The sequence below is a fragment of the Chiloscyllium plagiosum genome, unplaced genomic scaffold (assembly GCF_037043375.1).
Source record: "Chiloscyllium plagiosum isolate Xiang-an unplaced genomic scaffold, Cpla_swu_hap1 HiC_scaffold_10, whole genome shotgun sequence".
In the NCBI taxonomy this organism is placed as follows: Eukaryota; Metazoa; Chordata; class Chondrichthyes; order Orectolobiformes; family Hemiscylliidae; genus Chiloscyllium; species Chiloscyllium plagiosum.
Window position 1 is genome coordinate 34,127,975 of NW_028270148.1, and position 15,246 is coordinate 34,143,220.

Sequence of the window (15,246 nt, forward strand, 5' to 3'; positions counted from 1 at the left end):
TCCATTATCAAATAGATATAGCACGGAAAGAGGCATTTTTTCTCTCTCTCCTGCACAGACGCACACATATAAGTCCATCACAGCAATAAAATGGCAAAAGTTTGCAGAGGAAGCTACATGCACATCAAAGTGGGAAACCTGGATCCAGCCAGGCCAAATAGTCAATTTGCTTTGGCTAGTACATTATAACAAGAGACTAGTGAAAAGGTCATGAGGTAACCTTGCTCAGCTAACATGTTCAGTATCATTATCCTACAAAATGGCTTTTTCTTTTAAAGTCATCTTGGATTCCCAGAATGCAAATTAAATTCATAACATTCCCAGATCTCAAGTTCCCAGAAATAACACACAAAGATTCAATCCATGACAAGCCAGTGTTCACTCAAATCAGACCATAAATGGTTAATTTTCCATCAGCTTCTGTCTCTCTCTCTCTCTCTCTCTCTTTGTCTCTGCATCTCTTGAACCCTTCAATCAGTGAATGTAATATATAGAAGAATGTTTTCTCTCTCTCACTCACACCTAAACATCTTCCAATTTCCTTACTATGTCGGTTTTTTCCTAGCCTTTTAAGGGTAATGAGGCATTCACATTCCAGCACAGTCATAATGAGGGAATCGAGCTTCATAAATACAAATCTGCTCAGTGTTGTATACATGGAAATGCATCAGGATTGTTCTATTATGTGCATATTCCACCCAGTTTATTAAATTACAAGTTTTTTTTCCTACTGAGTATGAGTTTTGTTCAGAGTTTTTGATATAATCCAGCAGTTTAGTTATTCTACATCCTATTGTGAAATATGTGCCTCTGACATGAGAAGGAAGTACTGCCACACATTCCACAAGTGAACAAATGTTATCACCTTATTTACACTGATACTTTGACACCAAGAACAGGTGTCCCCAATTACTTTGAACAAGCACTTTTCTGTATTCTCTGCAGCAAATGTGTTACATTTAAGACTACATGCTTTTTCAGAAGGTACAATGATGAAACGCTAAACTCAAATCAGGAAATGGAATTGTACACAGGTTTACGTCAATCTATGCCTCAAACAGAAACCTAGTGTGGAAATCTAGAGTGAAGTTTGGCTGTTGCTGTGTTCAGTGAGGCCCTTTCAGCTCCTTCTATTCTAAATAGACTCAATGCCCCAGTCAAGTACATCTAACTTGTAAAATGCTATCCAAAACACAATAGGGTGTGAAGAGCAAGAGGCTCCAATGCTATTCAACACAGTATGACATGAATTCATACCTGTTGAGGGACAGGCGCAAGTTCAGGAAATGAAAAAAAGGTTGAGATGGAGAACTGATCAATAAGAGGCAGGTTGAACTATTGTATTAAAACAAGATAATCCATCTTTGTGTAACTGACTGGTAAGGCTATTTGAGGATCTTTCTATTGTTGGTACTCATTCTCTAAAGTGGCACTAATGAAAAAGGAAGAAGTTAGAGAAAAGCAAGGAAGACAACTGGTTCTGATTAGCTGATTTTTGAGATCTAACTTCTTTTCATACACAAGTAACAGATGCAGAATTAGCATACTCACAGTAGTGCTGTCATTTGAGATGTCAAGATGATCATTCATGTCCTCTTTCAGTTCATAACCAAGCCCAGGTAAAGGTCTTATGTTCAGACTTACAAACTTTGGTGAACAGTGGAACCAGTTATTTTTTGGCTGATGACAGCAAAAGAGCTAGAACATTAAGTGAGAATAGTTGCTTACAAGCAGAGAATTTTGCTTCCATATGTCCACCGCCCACTTCAGCAGGCAGCATCTCTAACAGGACTTGCAGATCCAGTATTTGGCCCTTTAGTCTCCTCAGGACCCATAACACCAGAGGGATAAATAGTCATCCATATCCGAAGGGACAGTCTAAATGTGCCAGAGGTCCTTTGTGTCCTATTCCACAGCTGGAAGACTTGAGAAGGTGGGACAAGCAACTTGTATTTCGAAGCTGGACTTATTGAAAAAGATACCTTTATCTGAGAAAGCGAAGGAAATTTCAGCTTTCATGACACTAGGTGAGCCCCTCGTTTGTAATGAACCAGACCAAACTCCCTTCAGATATAACAATGGGATAGTATAGACCCTAACTTTTACTTAAAGGCATGTTTAAGCTGCTGTGTTCCAGAGATAATTTGTTTGGTTATATTACTCGGCTTTAAGCAAAACACACTTTATTCTTACCTTATAGTTAAAATACAAACAAAAGAAAGAATTGGAATAACTTAACTCTATTGGAAAACTTAATAAAATAACAGATTATTTAACTACTAAACAGCAACCGTTCCAATATAGTAACATGCCGTAAGCGCACTTTGACAAAGGCAAATTCAATAAAATAGATCGTCTCACTTGCAGTTCTGGCAACAGAAAGAACTTCAGCGTTTAGCTGTAACAGAGAGAAACAACAGCTTCCATATCCAGCTTCAAGACTCCAGCAACTACTGAAAGAACATAGAACAATACAGTGTAGAACAGGCCCTTCAGCCCTCAATGTTGCGCCAATCCGTGAACTATTCTCAGCTTGTCCCCCTACACTATCCCATCATCATCCATGTGTTCATCCAAGGATTGTTTAAATCTCCTTAATGTGGCTGAGTTAACTGAGAAAGCCAAACTAAAACTTGGTTCTATAGAAGCCTAAATCCACACATTCATGCTTCATTGTTCCTTGGGTTAAAAAAAATCTAAGGCCTCATAAGCTGTTTATTGGCTTGGAATAGACTGCTTGTTATCTCAGCCTCAAACTCTCTTTGGAAGAAAAAGCAGGACAAACTGCACCTCTTAAAGCCGTAATATCGTCACACTTTAAAGGAACAACTGAAAGCAAGTGAAACCATCTTGTATTCTTTTCCTTTGTCATACAGCTTAAGGGCTACTGATAAAAGTCTCACATATACAAAATCAAAGAGGAAAAGTGCAGGACCTTGAGGTGGAGTAATATGAGCAGAGAACCCATCTTTGGGCAGATAACTACACTAGACTGTTTGTCAAATTGTTTACACAGAAAGGAAATAGAGTTTTTCTTTTCTATAGCACTTTACATTTCTCAGAATTTTACAGCCAATCAATTGTTGACTGTAAATGTCAAAAGACCACCTCAATTAGAGCCTGGAAAACCTCACAGAAGAAGTTAATTGCAGTTTACAAGAACAGCTTTCTATTAACTATTTAACCAAATATTTGAGAATTGTATCCATAAAAATACTGACTAACTAGTAAAACTTAAACTGAACATAAAGCAAAATGTACCTCAAAATATACCCTTGGGATAAATGAGCTTTATTTCCTATGATATGTACACATTCTCACAATTTGTTTTACAAATCACAATATAATTTGAAAATGTAAACCATTTCTTGATCATGTAGTAATGTGCTCTCTTCAAAAACATTTTCAAAACAATTATGCTAAAAATATATGGTGGATATTACATTAAATAATAAATTTCTACAACTTAAAACCTGCCAGATGAAATGAAAATAAATCATGGCCAAATAGCTACATTAAATCTGTTATATTTAAAAGACAAGAACTTACATAACATCTTTTGTTAAAATAGTCTTATGACATCAATTTGATATCATTGTGCCACAGAATGTTTAGAATTGGGTTTCTGGGGGGATAATTTTCCAAAATCATTAAGACCAGTGTTAAATGGCCAGTTATCAGACCTGATGCCGCATTCTATATTATGGGCCACACCACTTTTTTTTAAATTACCTAAGTCCACTCTAGATCACTTTTCATTTAAATATGAAGGTTCCAATTCCAAATCTATTTAAATGTAAAGGATCTCTTCCATCTCCTCATGACCTAGTGAGTATGTTCGTTATAAAGCTAATTCATACAGACCAAGAACATCCTAAGATTGATTCCAAATCTGTACTAGGCCAATCTTATCTGAAGTGGCAAGCAAGGTGTCAGGGTGGAATAAAAGGGGGTAAAATGTCAGTCAGGGCTGCTCTTCTTTCTTTAACATCCCCCTAAGTGATGTATATTTGAGAACAGGATTAAACTGACTGAGCTATGTTGACCAGTCTGACAATATTAGCAGTGTCCAAAGTATGGTGGGGCAACCAAACCCTGCACCTATACCTCAGCAGATGAAGTTTAAGGAAAAGAGAAAAACAAACAATCAAAAGGAAGATCCATAATTAAGTTCCTCACATTCTTTCAGGAGTGTTGTAAGCATCTCAAGATGCAGCCCTTTTGTCCTCAGTGCCTCTGGATGATTAAATCTCTAACCTTGAAACTAATAATGCCAAGGATAACCAGAGCAGGCAAGAAAGCATACAGCATTAGAAAATCAAACACGAATCTAGAAGGTGCACCAGGATATGTTGAATCAAGGTACTGAATTCCTCGTGTAAACCAGCAAGGAATGTTTGTGTTGTTAGGAGATGACTGTTCACCTGTGGGTAGAAATATCAAAACAACCGGTTACTAGTGATTTGGAATCTCATATTGCATATTATAAATAAAATTTGTACGACCTTTTGTCTATAATACCTATCCATGAAACTACAATTAGTTTGTCACAACACGATACGAGTTGGCACAATTACTTCTGACAAAAGCCATAAATGTTTTTCATGATAAAAGGCCTTTTGTTATCATCTATCTTAGTTAATGTTGAAACAACTGTAAACGATGGTCCTACTTATTGCAAATAAATTATGATTTTCAACGTGATAAAAATAAATATTACAAAAAGTTATTTTAGCCGCATCAATTAGCATTCTTTCAAAACTATACCAATCTAAGACTGCAACTAACGAGATAACGAACAAGCTGGGAGAAAGTTCAAAAGCTGTACTTGTATGAAGTACGCTTGTATAACTTATCAGTACTGGACATGTTTCACAGGTTGCACGGAATATCGGGAACAAGAAGAACCCTGTGAAATTTCACCACACCTTTCAACACAGAATCACGTTGCTTTGCTTAACTTTAATATTCTAAATTTAAGATGATTCGATATTCATGACTATATTCTGTCAATAAGGCAATTAATCTTTGTGCGAGGTACCAAAATCTTTGAAAGCAAAGCACTCCTTAGTTCATAGAATAGATTATGTTTATCACTTTTCAATAAATCCATATCCTTAAAGAATATCATTTACAAACAGAACAGGCAAATTGTTGTTCTGGATTGGATGCTTCTTCAGAAGTGAAAAAAAAAGAATAAATACTTCATTGGAATCATAAACAAAAAGGTCTGTCACCTGAAGTTCAATCAAATTACAGGGAAAAATGGGAGCTTTTTTGGAAGGCTGATATAATCTTTGTATCAGGTGATGAAATAAAGAACATATAAAATGTTAAATTTTTCTAAGACACATGAGGATGAGGTAAGAACTTGGGAGAAAATTGAAAATCTTGATAAAAGTGCAGATTAAGTCAGGAATTAAATCAGAAAATGCAGACATGACGGATAGAACAGATCCATGCCATCATGCAGGCACCCTGACTAGCACTCCACCCAAAAGCTCCCCTGGACTCTGACACTCTCACTCTACATCACCAGCAGCCTTTATTAGGAAAGTCAGAACTTTTGTACTTAATTTCCATGGAATCAATATTTTATATCTTATATACAAACCTTTTTTGTGCATCTATTAAAAATGTAGCTTTCAATTTTAAAAGTCATTTTAAAAACTACATTTCAAAACTGTCAAATCCACAAAAAAACCTGGCAATTTATGAATCCAATTTCTAAATGAGCTATTTAACATGTTAACTCTTAGTATTTAACTATGAAATCTTTTAAGCAAACTCTGCAAGCCAGTTGTGACACAGCAAAACCCATGTTTAGTTTTATTTTTTAATTGATTATTCAAAGTTTTGTGAAACATGCCCTTGCTGATTTGCAATAATTGTAAAACATATGGCTCTACTTACTTTAATAATGACCTTGAAGGTGAGTGAGTAACCTTGAATCTAAGTCGGCAACCTTGAACGTTACAGCAACAAAGCTAATTTTATATAAATGAAGTGCAAAGTTCATCCCATTTTATTTCATTTTAAGCCCTCAAATTAAACACTCACCATTGACACATGTGAAATTTAAACCATAAAATTCGTTAACCATCAGGACTTCCACTCCATATTTCTGAAACGTGAGGTAACTCAGCCACTGGAATGGTTCGGGCATGTCTTCTGCACTTCTTTGGTTATAAAATTAAAGGAAGTCAATATTAAATCATATTGCCTCACAGCAGCTTATTTACCAGTTTTCTGAAATACAATATATTCACACATTTATCCCCTTAATTTCACTCATCATTTCCTTTAGATACTAAATATACTTCTACTGTTCTAAGAGTCTTTCACCAACAACGTAGTGACCCAGTAACCACAAACCTGTGCTACAGCACAGAGATGGCACAGCTAACACTACCTTGCAATACCAACTACACATTCCTACCCGTATTGCCATTTATGTGCCAGGCCACACACTTTATCAGTCCATAGGCAAATCTCACCTTACAAACCGCTAAGTCACTGCTGCCGTTCCCAAAGTCCACTGTAACCAAACATTACTACTGTGAGGCCATCATATACAGGAAAGCCTTCAGATGATGCAAAAAGTTAACTTATATTTATAGAAACCAAGAGTAAACAGAAATTAAACAAATAAAAGCTGCATTTCTCCGCCTGAAGACAAATGGTACTTTACAGTCAATGAATGATCACTATATCCAATGCACATCTATTGAAACTGGGTTTACAATTGGGTCTACTATGGTTTGTAATTTTTGACAAGGTTGCGCTCTGTCATGAACAAGGTGATGCTCATCCTCTTCCTAGGAAGACTTTTCTGGCTCTACCTTTGTTGCCAGCTTCAGATGTGGAGAGCTTAGTGTGCTAGAATTATGCAGCACACTTTATCCAGACTAATCCAAGCAGTGAATGCCTGCTTGATGCCTGCTGTACCATAGCCCTGGTCAAAGAATGGTTGCATTGCATCTATGCTGCATTTCAGACACAGGGTTTCATACTGGAGTCATCAGCCACAGTTGTAGAGGGGAGCCCTTGTCCCCAGTAACCATGCCGTAAGGCATCAGTGCCCTCAAACAGAGCAGGAAAACAAGAACTCTCAAGAATAATGGCAACTCCCAGGGTACTGGGGGCAAACTTCTAAAAAGTGGTACTGACGGTCACAGATCTCTTGAGCATTGATAGAATAGAACCATTTTGTATCGATGAACCTAGCTACATGAAGATATGGGCAGAAGTGGATACTGCAGATGCTGGAGATCAGAGTCAAGATTAGTGTGGTGCTGAGAAGCGCAGCAGGTCAAGAAGGGCTTTTGCCTGAAACGTTGATTTTTTTCCTGCTCCTCAGATGCTGCCTGACCTGCTGTGCTTCTCCAGCACCACATTAATATTGACTCTGCATGACGATGTGGCCTTCTCATTGCAATTTTACTATCCAGGCTACAGCACTGACCTCGTCAAATGGAAATGAAATGAACTGATGTGATTTGGCATAAATAGCATCGATTACAGTCTTGATACATTTGTGGATGGATGATTGAGAGATCCCACATGGTTCCCTGCAACGACCCAGTCACACACATGTTTAATAAAGCCATGATTGAGAGATCCCACATGGCTCCCTGCAACGACCAAGTCACACACATGTTTAATAAAGCCATGATTGAGAGATCCCACATGGCTCCCTGCAACGACCCAGTCACACACATGTTTAATAAAGCCATCACTTTGATGGTCACCAGGAGGGAAACACCACCCACACCTTCAGGCATCGAGGATGAAACACTCTGGTCTTCCTTTGTCTCTGTCACATTCTGAGGGACCTTCAGTTGTGATCTCTTCACGTGGTGGAAATTGTTTGGATTCCACCAGAAATTACAGGTGTATCTATTTGTCCTCTATCTCTCCACATTTTCACTGCAAAGTAGCAACAGAGATGATCACACCTGCTTGGCTGGGTCCAGCAGACATGCTGACAATTAATAGCTGTGAGGCACATAAGGAATAGAACAGTCAAGTTACATCAACTCCAAATTAAAGCTTAACATGTCTCACTCTATGGAGGAGCATGTTACATTCTAACAAGGAGGGCAATGAAAGAATTCATCTTGGTACTTTGACACAGGATCTTAATTCAATGAGTGCTCCACCACTCATTTAGCAAAGAGAAAGTAGCAGTGTGTAAGTGCTGAATGAGCAATGAACCTTTCTCTCCCAACACCTAATCAGCCATGGAAGCCATCACTGCACATAAGACACTTTTAGCAAGCTGCAGATCATGGAAAGCAATGCAGTTCGTGGTAAATACGACAAGTACCAAGCTCTGCCTGGTCATCAGGTAGCCCCTCCCTCCCCAATGTCTTTCCACCTAGCACTCGCTGGACAGCCTTTGATCAAAGCCTAGTATGTCCTGATCCACCACCTTGAACTGAGTCTGCCAGTCTTCCTTACCTGCTGAGCTCTGCCACAAGGGTTTGGCAATGCCATTGTGCTGCACAGTCCCCACAATGCGACAACTGTGGTGGTGACTGCCTATTGCCTGCCTCTCCTCTTGTGTAGCATCCTATGTTCTCCCATTACCAGTAACTCCCCCCCCCCCCCCCCCACCCTGATACACACACACTCATTGAATTATCCCTATTACCACCCTTTTTCTGTTCTGTATCCCATTCTGCTGCCTAAAATCTCCATCTGATCCTTCTACCCCAATGTCTACATTGTCCCATTCCCCAGACTGTACTGAGATGGAGCCATTGAAAGTGATTGCTCCAAGAGGGCAACTGATCGTGCCTAGGCACCTGGACTGTGAATGGACACTGCCCCTGACTGACTGGATCCCTGATTGACTCTTCCCCCACTTAACTTGGAGAGCTACCCCTTCAACTTGGAGACATGGCATTTAGTTGAAAAACAGTGTTTGTTGAGCAGATACGTATGATATCGATGTAACAGAGCCACCCAGCCACACGTCCAACCCCTGTCTGATGACTGCTGATACACTGCCTAGCTTGGTATCTGCACTGAACAGCAAGGCAAGGCAAGCCTTTCAGCTGTGCCAAGCACAAGGACACAGGGTAAAGTAAGGCATTCATGTCGACATCCAGGTAGGCATTAAGTGAGTGAGCACTAAGAGAGCAACCCAGCAGCCTGGAGATGTGGCTTGGTCCAATCCATTAGCTGGGTGCCTGTCCCTGTCTGCAAATTGTCCTCGCAGCAACCTTTTGGTAATAACTGCAGGTGCGCTTGAAAGTGCAGCATTACAGTGTAAAGATATACTTTATATGGATTGGAGATGAACCACAATGATGTGGGGAGGCTGGCACATGTTGTATACCAGCATCTGTGAACATGGGAATGTGTGGCTGCTGCTCATACAGCATGCTCTGAAATGCAGGTGTCAAGTGTCCAAGATGGAGTGAGTGGTAAGCTGGAGTTATCAGACACCCACTCAGACTTTTGAGATGGGAATTCTCGGCATCTAGTTTCTATCCAGCATATGGTAGAGTAGCAGCTTGCATATTAATGAGGTAAGTTTCAGTATTAATGAGGGTAGTGACAAGTAAACATCCCCATTAATAGGCATCTCACTGCTCCCTAGTGAGAATCTTATCTGGAACACTTGGATAATGTGTCTTGTTGCTCCCAGTGTTGAGAAAGGCTTTGTTTAACTTCAAAGACCAAATGACCATCAGAAATGGGAACAGGTGTAGGCCATTTAGCCCCTCAAACCTGCTGTCCAATTCATTAAGATCCTGGCTGACCTGACACTCCTCACATCCACTTCCCTATGTTTTCCCCAGAACTCCTCCTGATCAAGAATATATCTATCTCAGTCTTAAATACACTCAAGGACTCTGCTCTCAGAACTCTGTGGCAAGGAGTTCCAAAGACTCTCAAATCTCTGAGAGAAGAAATTTCTTATCTTAGTCCTAAATTGATGACCCATTATTCTGAGGTTATGCTCTGTGGTCCTAAGCTCTCCTTTGAAGATCCTGAAGAAGGGTTCCACCAAAAACATTGACTTCTCCACATTCTGATGCTGCCTGGCTTGCTGTGTTCTTCCAGTCTCCTGCCTATCTCCCATGAAGGGAAGCATCCATTCAGCATTTAGCCCTGTCAAGCTCCTTAAGAATCCTGTATATTTCAAAACGATCACCACTTACTCTTCAAAACTTCAATGAATAATGTTGTAATTTTTTATTCTTTGCTCATAAAACAATCCCTCTAGTGAACCTTCTCTGACCTACCTCCAACTGAGCAAAGCTGAGCAGGTGAATACTGTGCTAGAGTTGTTTGAAAGCACTGCCAATTACACACTCCATTTACTAATTTAGATGGTGGACAGATGGAGAGGCAACTAATTGGATTGGACTTAGAGTTATAGGGATATATAGGACAGAAACAGACCCTTTGGTCCAACTCATCATATTTATCCTAAATAAATCTAGCCCTATTTCATAGAGTCATAGAGATGTACAGCATGGAAACAGACCCTTCGGTCTGACCCATCCATGCCGACCAGATATCCCAACCCAATCTAATCCCACCTGCCAGCACCCAGCCCATGTCCCTCCAAAGCCTTCCTATTCATATACCCATCCAAATACCTTTTAATTGTACCAGCCTCCACCTCATCTTCTGGCAGCTCATTCCATACATGCACCACCCTCTGCAAGAAAAAGTTGCCCCTTCGGCCCTTACTAAATCTTTCCCCTCTCACCTTAATCCTACGTCTTCTAGTTTTGGACTCTCCCACCCTGGGGGAAAGACCTCGTCTATTTACTCTATGCATTGCCCCTCAGGATTTTATAAACCTCTATAAGGTCACCCCTTAGCCTCCGATGCTCCAGGGAAAACAGTCCAGCCTAACCTTATCGCTCAAACCCTCCAACCCTGGCAACATCCTTGTAAATATTTTCTGAACCCTTCCAAGTTTCACAACATCCTTCCTATAGCAGGGAGACCAGAATTGCATGCAACATTCCAAAAGTGGCCTAACCATGACTTCACAACTTTTACACTCAATGCACTGACCAATGAAGGCAAGCATACCAAACGCCGTCTCCACTATCCTATCTACCTGCAACTCCCGTTTTAACTATGAATTACACTCCAAGGTCTTTTTGTTAGCAATTCTCTAGGTCCTTACCCTTAAGTGTATAAGTCTTGCCCTGATTTGCCTTTCCAAAATGCAGCACCTCACATTTGTTAAAGATATTTTCAAATTGCATATAGGATTATTATTTGAAGCGTTTGTTGCAAGCTTCCAGTCTTTAAGAGTCAACTACTAGACATTGACTTATTCAATATGCTGTGGATAGACTTGCTGGGCAATTTTCCACTTTGTCAATTAGATGGAAGTGTTGTAACTATCTGGAACAGCTAGGACTAGCCTTGCAATCTTTTATCATAAAATTGTGAAATTCTGGAGGGGTCTGAAAGAATCAGAATTATTTGTGATAATATTTTACTCAGGTTTGCTTTCACTCATCACCAGTAAATAATACCTTTATTAATTTAGTTTCTATTATGTACATCGAAGGTAGAACTAACAAGGAAATGTCAGAAACTTGAATGAAAATACTTTTTAGCAAAATGTCTGTCCCTTCAAGTGTATTGGCTCATCTTCTCAATGTCTAGTAGACCTCAAAACTGCATGAAACTCTGCAGAAGGCTTGCCAAATGTTGAAAGGACGAATACATGAAGAGGAGGGGAATCCTGGATGAATATACGAATTGGAAGGGAATAGAGGGATACGGATCCTGTAAGTGGAGACAGCTTTAGTAATGGAAGGGCAAAAGGTGTTGGTGCAGGCTCGAAGGGCCGAAAGGCCTGCTCCTGTGCTGTATTGTTCTTTGAAAGTAGGCCTGAAAGAGGCAGATGCATGCTCTTTCCTCCTAAGTGTCCTTGAAGGTTTTAATGTCCGTACTGAGTGATAAGTCAATGCATTTCATTGCAGCTCAATTCTATCCCATTTCTACTAGGCCAAGGCTATTTGGTTTGGCTTACACATATCCCCAAGTAATTAACTGCTAATTTTGAAAACATTTGTAATAACAAAGGACAGGTCATACATAGATCCAAATGTAGCATAATCCAATATTGACATTTCTATAAATATAGAGGTCTATCCTTGCATAACAGTATATTCAACAATGCTATATGGGTCATATATTGCATTCCAAAATCTCTTACCTTAAAAAACCTGATCCAAGTAGAATTCCTGCTACATTAATTAAAGCCACAGCACTGTTTACGATATTTGGATTCTGAACAACACCAAGTAAGATCAGTGTCAGTAGTTCACCAACTAGATGTGGCACTATGAGTACAGCAAAGAAACATCCAAACCGTTTCCACATTGGAAACATTCCCAAAGTCCTGAAACACAAGACAGGCAAGTACAATAAATTAAAATAACTTTCTTCTCCATATGATAAAAATTATAGAAGCAAAAATGATTATAATCTCTAAGATTATAGGGCGGCATGGTGGCTCAGTGGCTAGCACGGCTGCCTCACAACGTGAGGCACCTGGGTTCGATTCCAGCCTTGGCAACTGTCTGTGTGGAGTTTGCACACTCCCCATGTCTGCGTGGGTTTCCTCCAGGTGCTCTGGTTTCCTTCTACAATCCAACGATGTGCAGGTTATGTGTATTGGCCATGCTAACTTGCTCATAGTGTTCGGGAATGTATAGGATAGATGCATTAGTCAGGGGTAAATATAGAGTAATGGGTTTGGGTGGGATACTCGTCGAAGGGTTAGTGTGGACTTGTTGCGCCAAACGGCCTGTTTCCACACTGTAGGGATTCTAAGTATTTTTTTTTAGATTAGATTAGATTACTTAGATCACTTACAGTGTGGAAACAGGCCCTTCGGCCCAACAAGTCCACACCGCCCCGCCGAAGCGCAACCCACCCATACCCCTACATTTACCCCTTACCTAACACTACGGGCAACTTTAGCATGGCCAATTCACCTGACCTGCACATCTTTGGACTGTGGGAGGAAACCGGAGCACCCGGAGGAAACCCACGCAGACACGGGGAGAACGTGCAAACTCCACACAGTCAGTCGCCTGAGGCGGGAATTGAACCCGGGTCTCTGGCGCTGTGAGGCAGCAGTGCTAACCACTGTGCCACCGTGCCGCCCACATATTGTAGAGGATAAAACCATAATGGGTAGGAAATCGAAGCATTGAGAAAAAATAGAGATAATAGGTCATTCTGCAACTCAAGACCAAACCTAATAAGTCAAATGTATTGTTCTGACATCTATTCTAAAAAACACTTTTCACTTTTCCCATTGACTCCCTCTGTTCTTGCATTCTTTGAAGTAAAAGGTTACATTTGGCTTACCGATTATTTCAAATATTTTGACAAAATCCCAGTTTAACCAACTTTTGCATTTGTATTCAGACTTCTGAATCCTTTGAAATGCCATTTATCTTTGTAAATTGGCCCATACATGGCTGGAAATTACAGTGCAATTGTGATATTTTCTTTTCTACAATATTTCCAAAATCAGTGAATCCAGGATTGAGGAATTTCTAATGCAAATTATGTTCCATACAAATTGAGTCTCTGTGATCTCTGGTGCTGATTTAGAAAAGTGTTGTAATAAAAGCAAGGCTCAGTCACAAAATTGGCTACAACCCCAGAATGAATTAATCACTATTCAGAGCTTTTGTTAATTGTGCTTGTTTATAGGACCTTGATTAAGCTGCCAAAAGGAATGTTTCAAAACCTTTTAAAATTAATTTTATTTGAACTTACTAAGAAACTGACTGTCAAACCCCAAAAGAACCAAATGGCCTGTAATTTTTTTTAAACAATCTTCAATAATTTAAAATCAGATTATGCACAGGATTAACACAATTCATTTTTGTATTAAATATGTCTTCAGCTATGTTAATCCAAATGTAGCATTGTTAAATATATCAGAAATTATTTCATGACAGGTTTTGTATTTGCTGATAGTAAATGTGGTCAAGTGGAAATACTAGAAATAAAAGACATGTCAAAGCCTGTGCAGGTTTGGTAACAACTTGTTTCCGAATCACCAATTTTGCCCAAAGTGAAACATTGCACTCTTAGTATTCTAAGAGAGCTAAATTTTGACCTTGCCTGGAGATGATATTCTAATTATTTTTACATGTTAATTAAGGAGAGAACTTGGTCAAGTTATTTGGGCTGTTTCTAGTTTGGGTCATAGTGTAAAATGGTTGCTGTGGAATCAGCTGTTCATTATGCATACCTTCCGATTCCCATTTCCGTATCAAATCAACTGCCTTTCAAAATATCAGCCACTTTATATTGTCACCAAAAGTCCAAATTATCTCCATAAGTAAATGATCCCAAAACGAAGATTTCCTCTGATCAATAGTGAACAAGAGTAAACTTATACTTCCTGAATGCAAATACTATCAAAATTACAAAGCAATCAGAGAAATTCTGCGATGTCATGAACACACAATAGGAAATCTTCTTCCATAATTCGCTGTTACCTATAATTAATGTATTTACAGATGTTTTAAGTTAATTTTAATTTGTCTCTTATTCTTTGTACAATCCTGCACCTCATACTGTTCTCAGGCAGTTATATGACGTGCTTCCAGGTTGATGGTAAAATTATTTGACCCTAATTATATGACAGCCTGACAGTTTAAAAAGATATTCCAAGTTTGGAGTTTGGCAGAGTATCCTTTTGTCAAACTGGTTACCAGTCAAAACTAATCTCTCAATTCGTTTTTTACCTGAGCTAAAAAATGTGACATTTAAAGTTCTTCAATAAATTCAGGATTGATCTGGTCCCATGATTATGATGATATTTTGTGTTACAACTTCCTTTACTAAATTCATAATTTATATGTTGCACAAAATAATCTGGGAAAGAATAGCACTCTATATATATTTAAAGAATGCAAAGTAAGAATATCAGTTTTCAAATAAATGAGTCTTGTGAACGCAAAACCACAAATTTTTAGTTTAGTCCCATTTCTTTATTGGAACATATCCATAAAATGTTACTGTGATCAGCAAAAACAATTCTTACCAGTAGACAAAGAAGCTGTAAAAAGCCACACTGACGACGCTGAAGGGAATGATGTGAATAATATAAGCCACCAACATCAGCCATTTTGGATAAAGACCATCTGAACTTTCTTGGTCACCAACAGCCCGTAATGAAGGATCTGAAGATTTTATAAAGAAGCAAATATTATTAAAGTACCA

At 39.1% G+C, this 15,246-nt stretch overlaps 1 protein-coding gene across 1 annotated transcript in view; it reads right to left on the bottom strand.

The window, feature by feature from the left end:
- Positions 1 to 3,270: 3,270 nt before the first annotated feature.
- The window catches only part of abcg5 (ATP binding cassette subfamily G member 5), a 34,806-nt gene continuing 22,830 nt past the window's right edge, over positions 3,271 to 15,246 (bottom strand). The window contains exons 10-13 of the mRNA XM_043695632.2: positions 15,068 to 15,206; positions 12,209 to 12,394; positions 6,061 to 6,179; positions 3,271 to 4,424 (exon numbers count right to left, since the gene is read on the bottom strand). Of these exons, the coding sequence (XP_043551567.1) occupies positions 4,228 to 4,424; positions 6,061 to 6,179; positions 12,209 to 12,394; positions 15,068 to 15,206 (641 nt within the window). The 3' untranslated portion in view covers positions 3,271 to 4,227. The remainder of the gene's footprint in view (positions 4,425 to 6,060; positions 6,180 to 12,208; positions 12,395 to 15,067; positions 15,207 to 15,246) is intronic.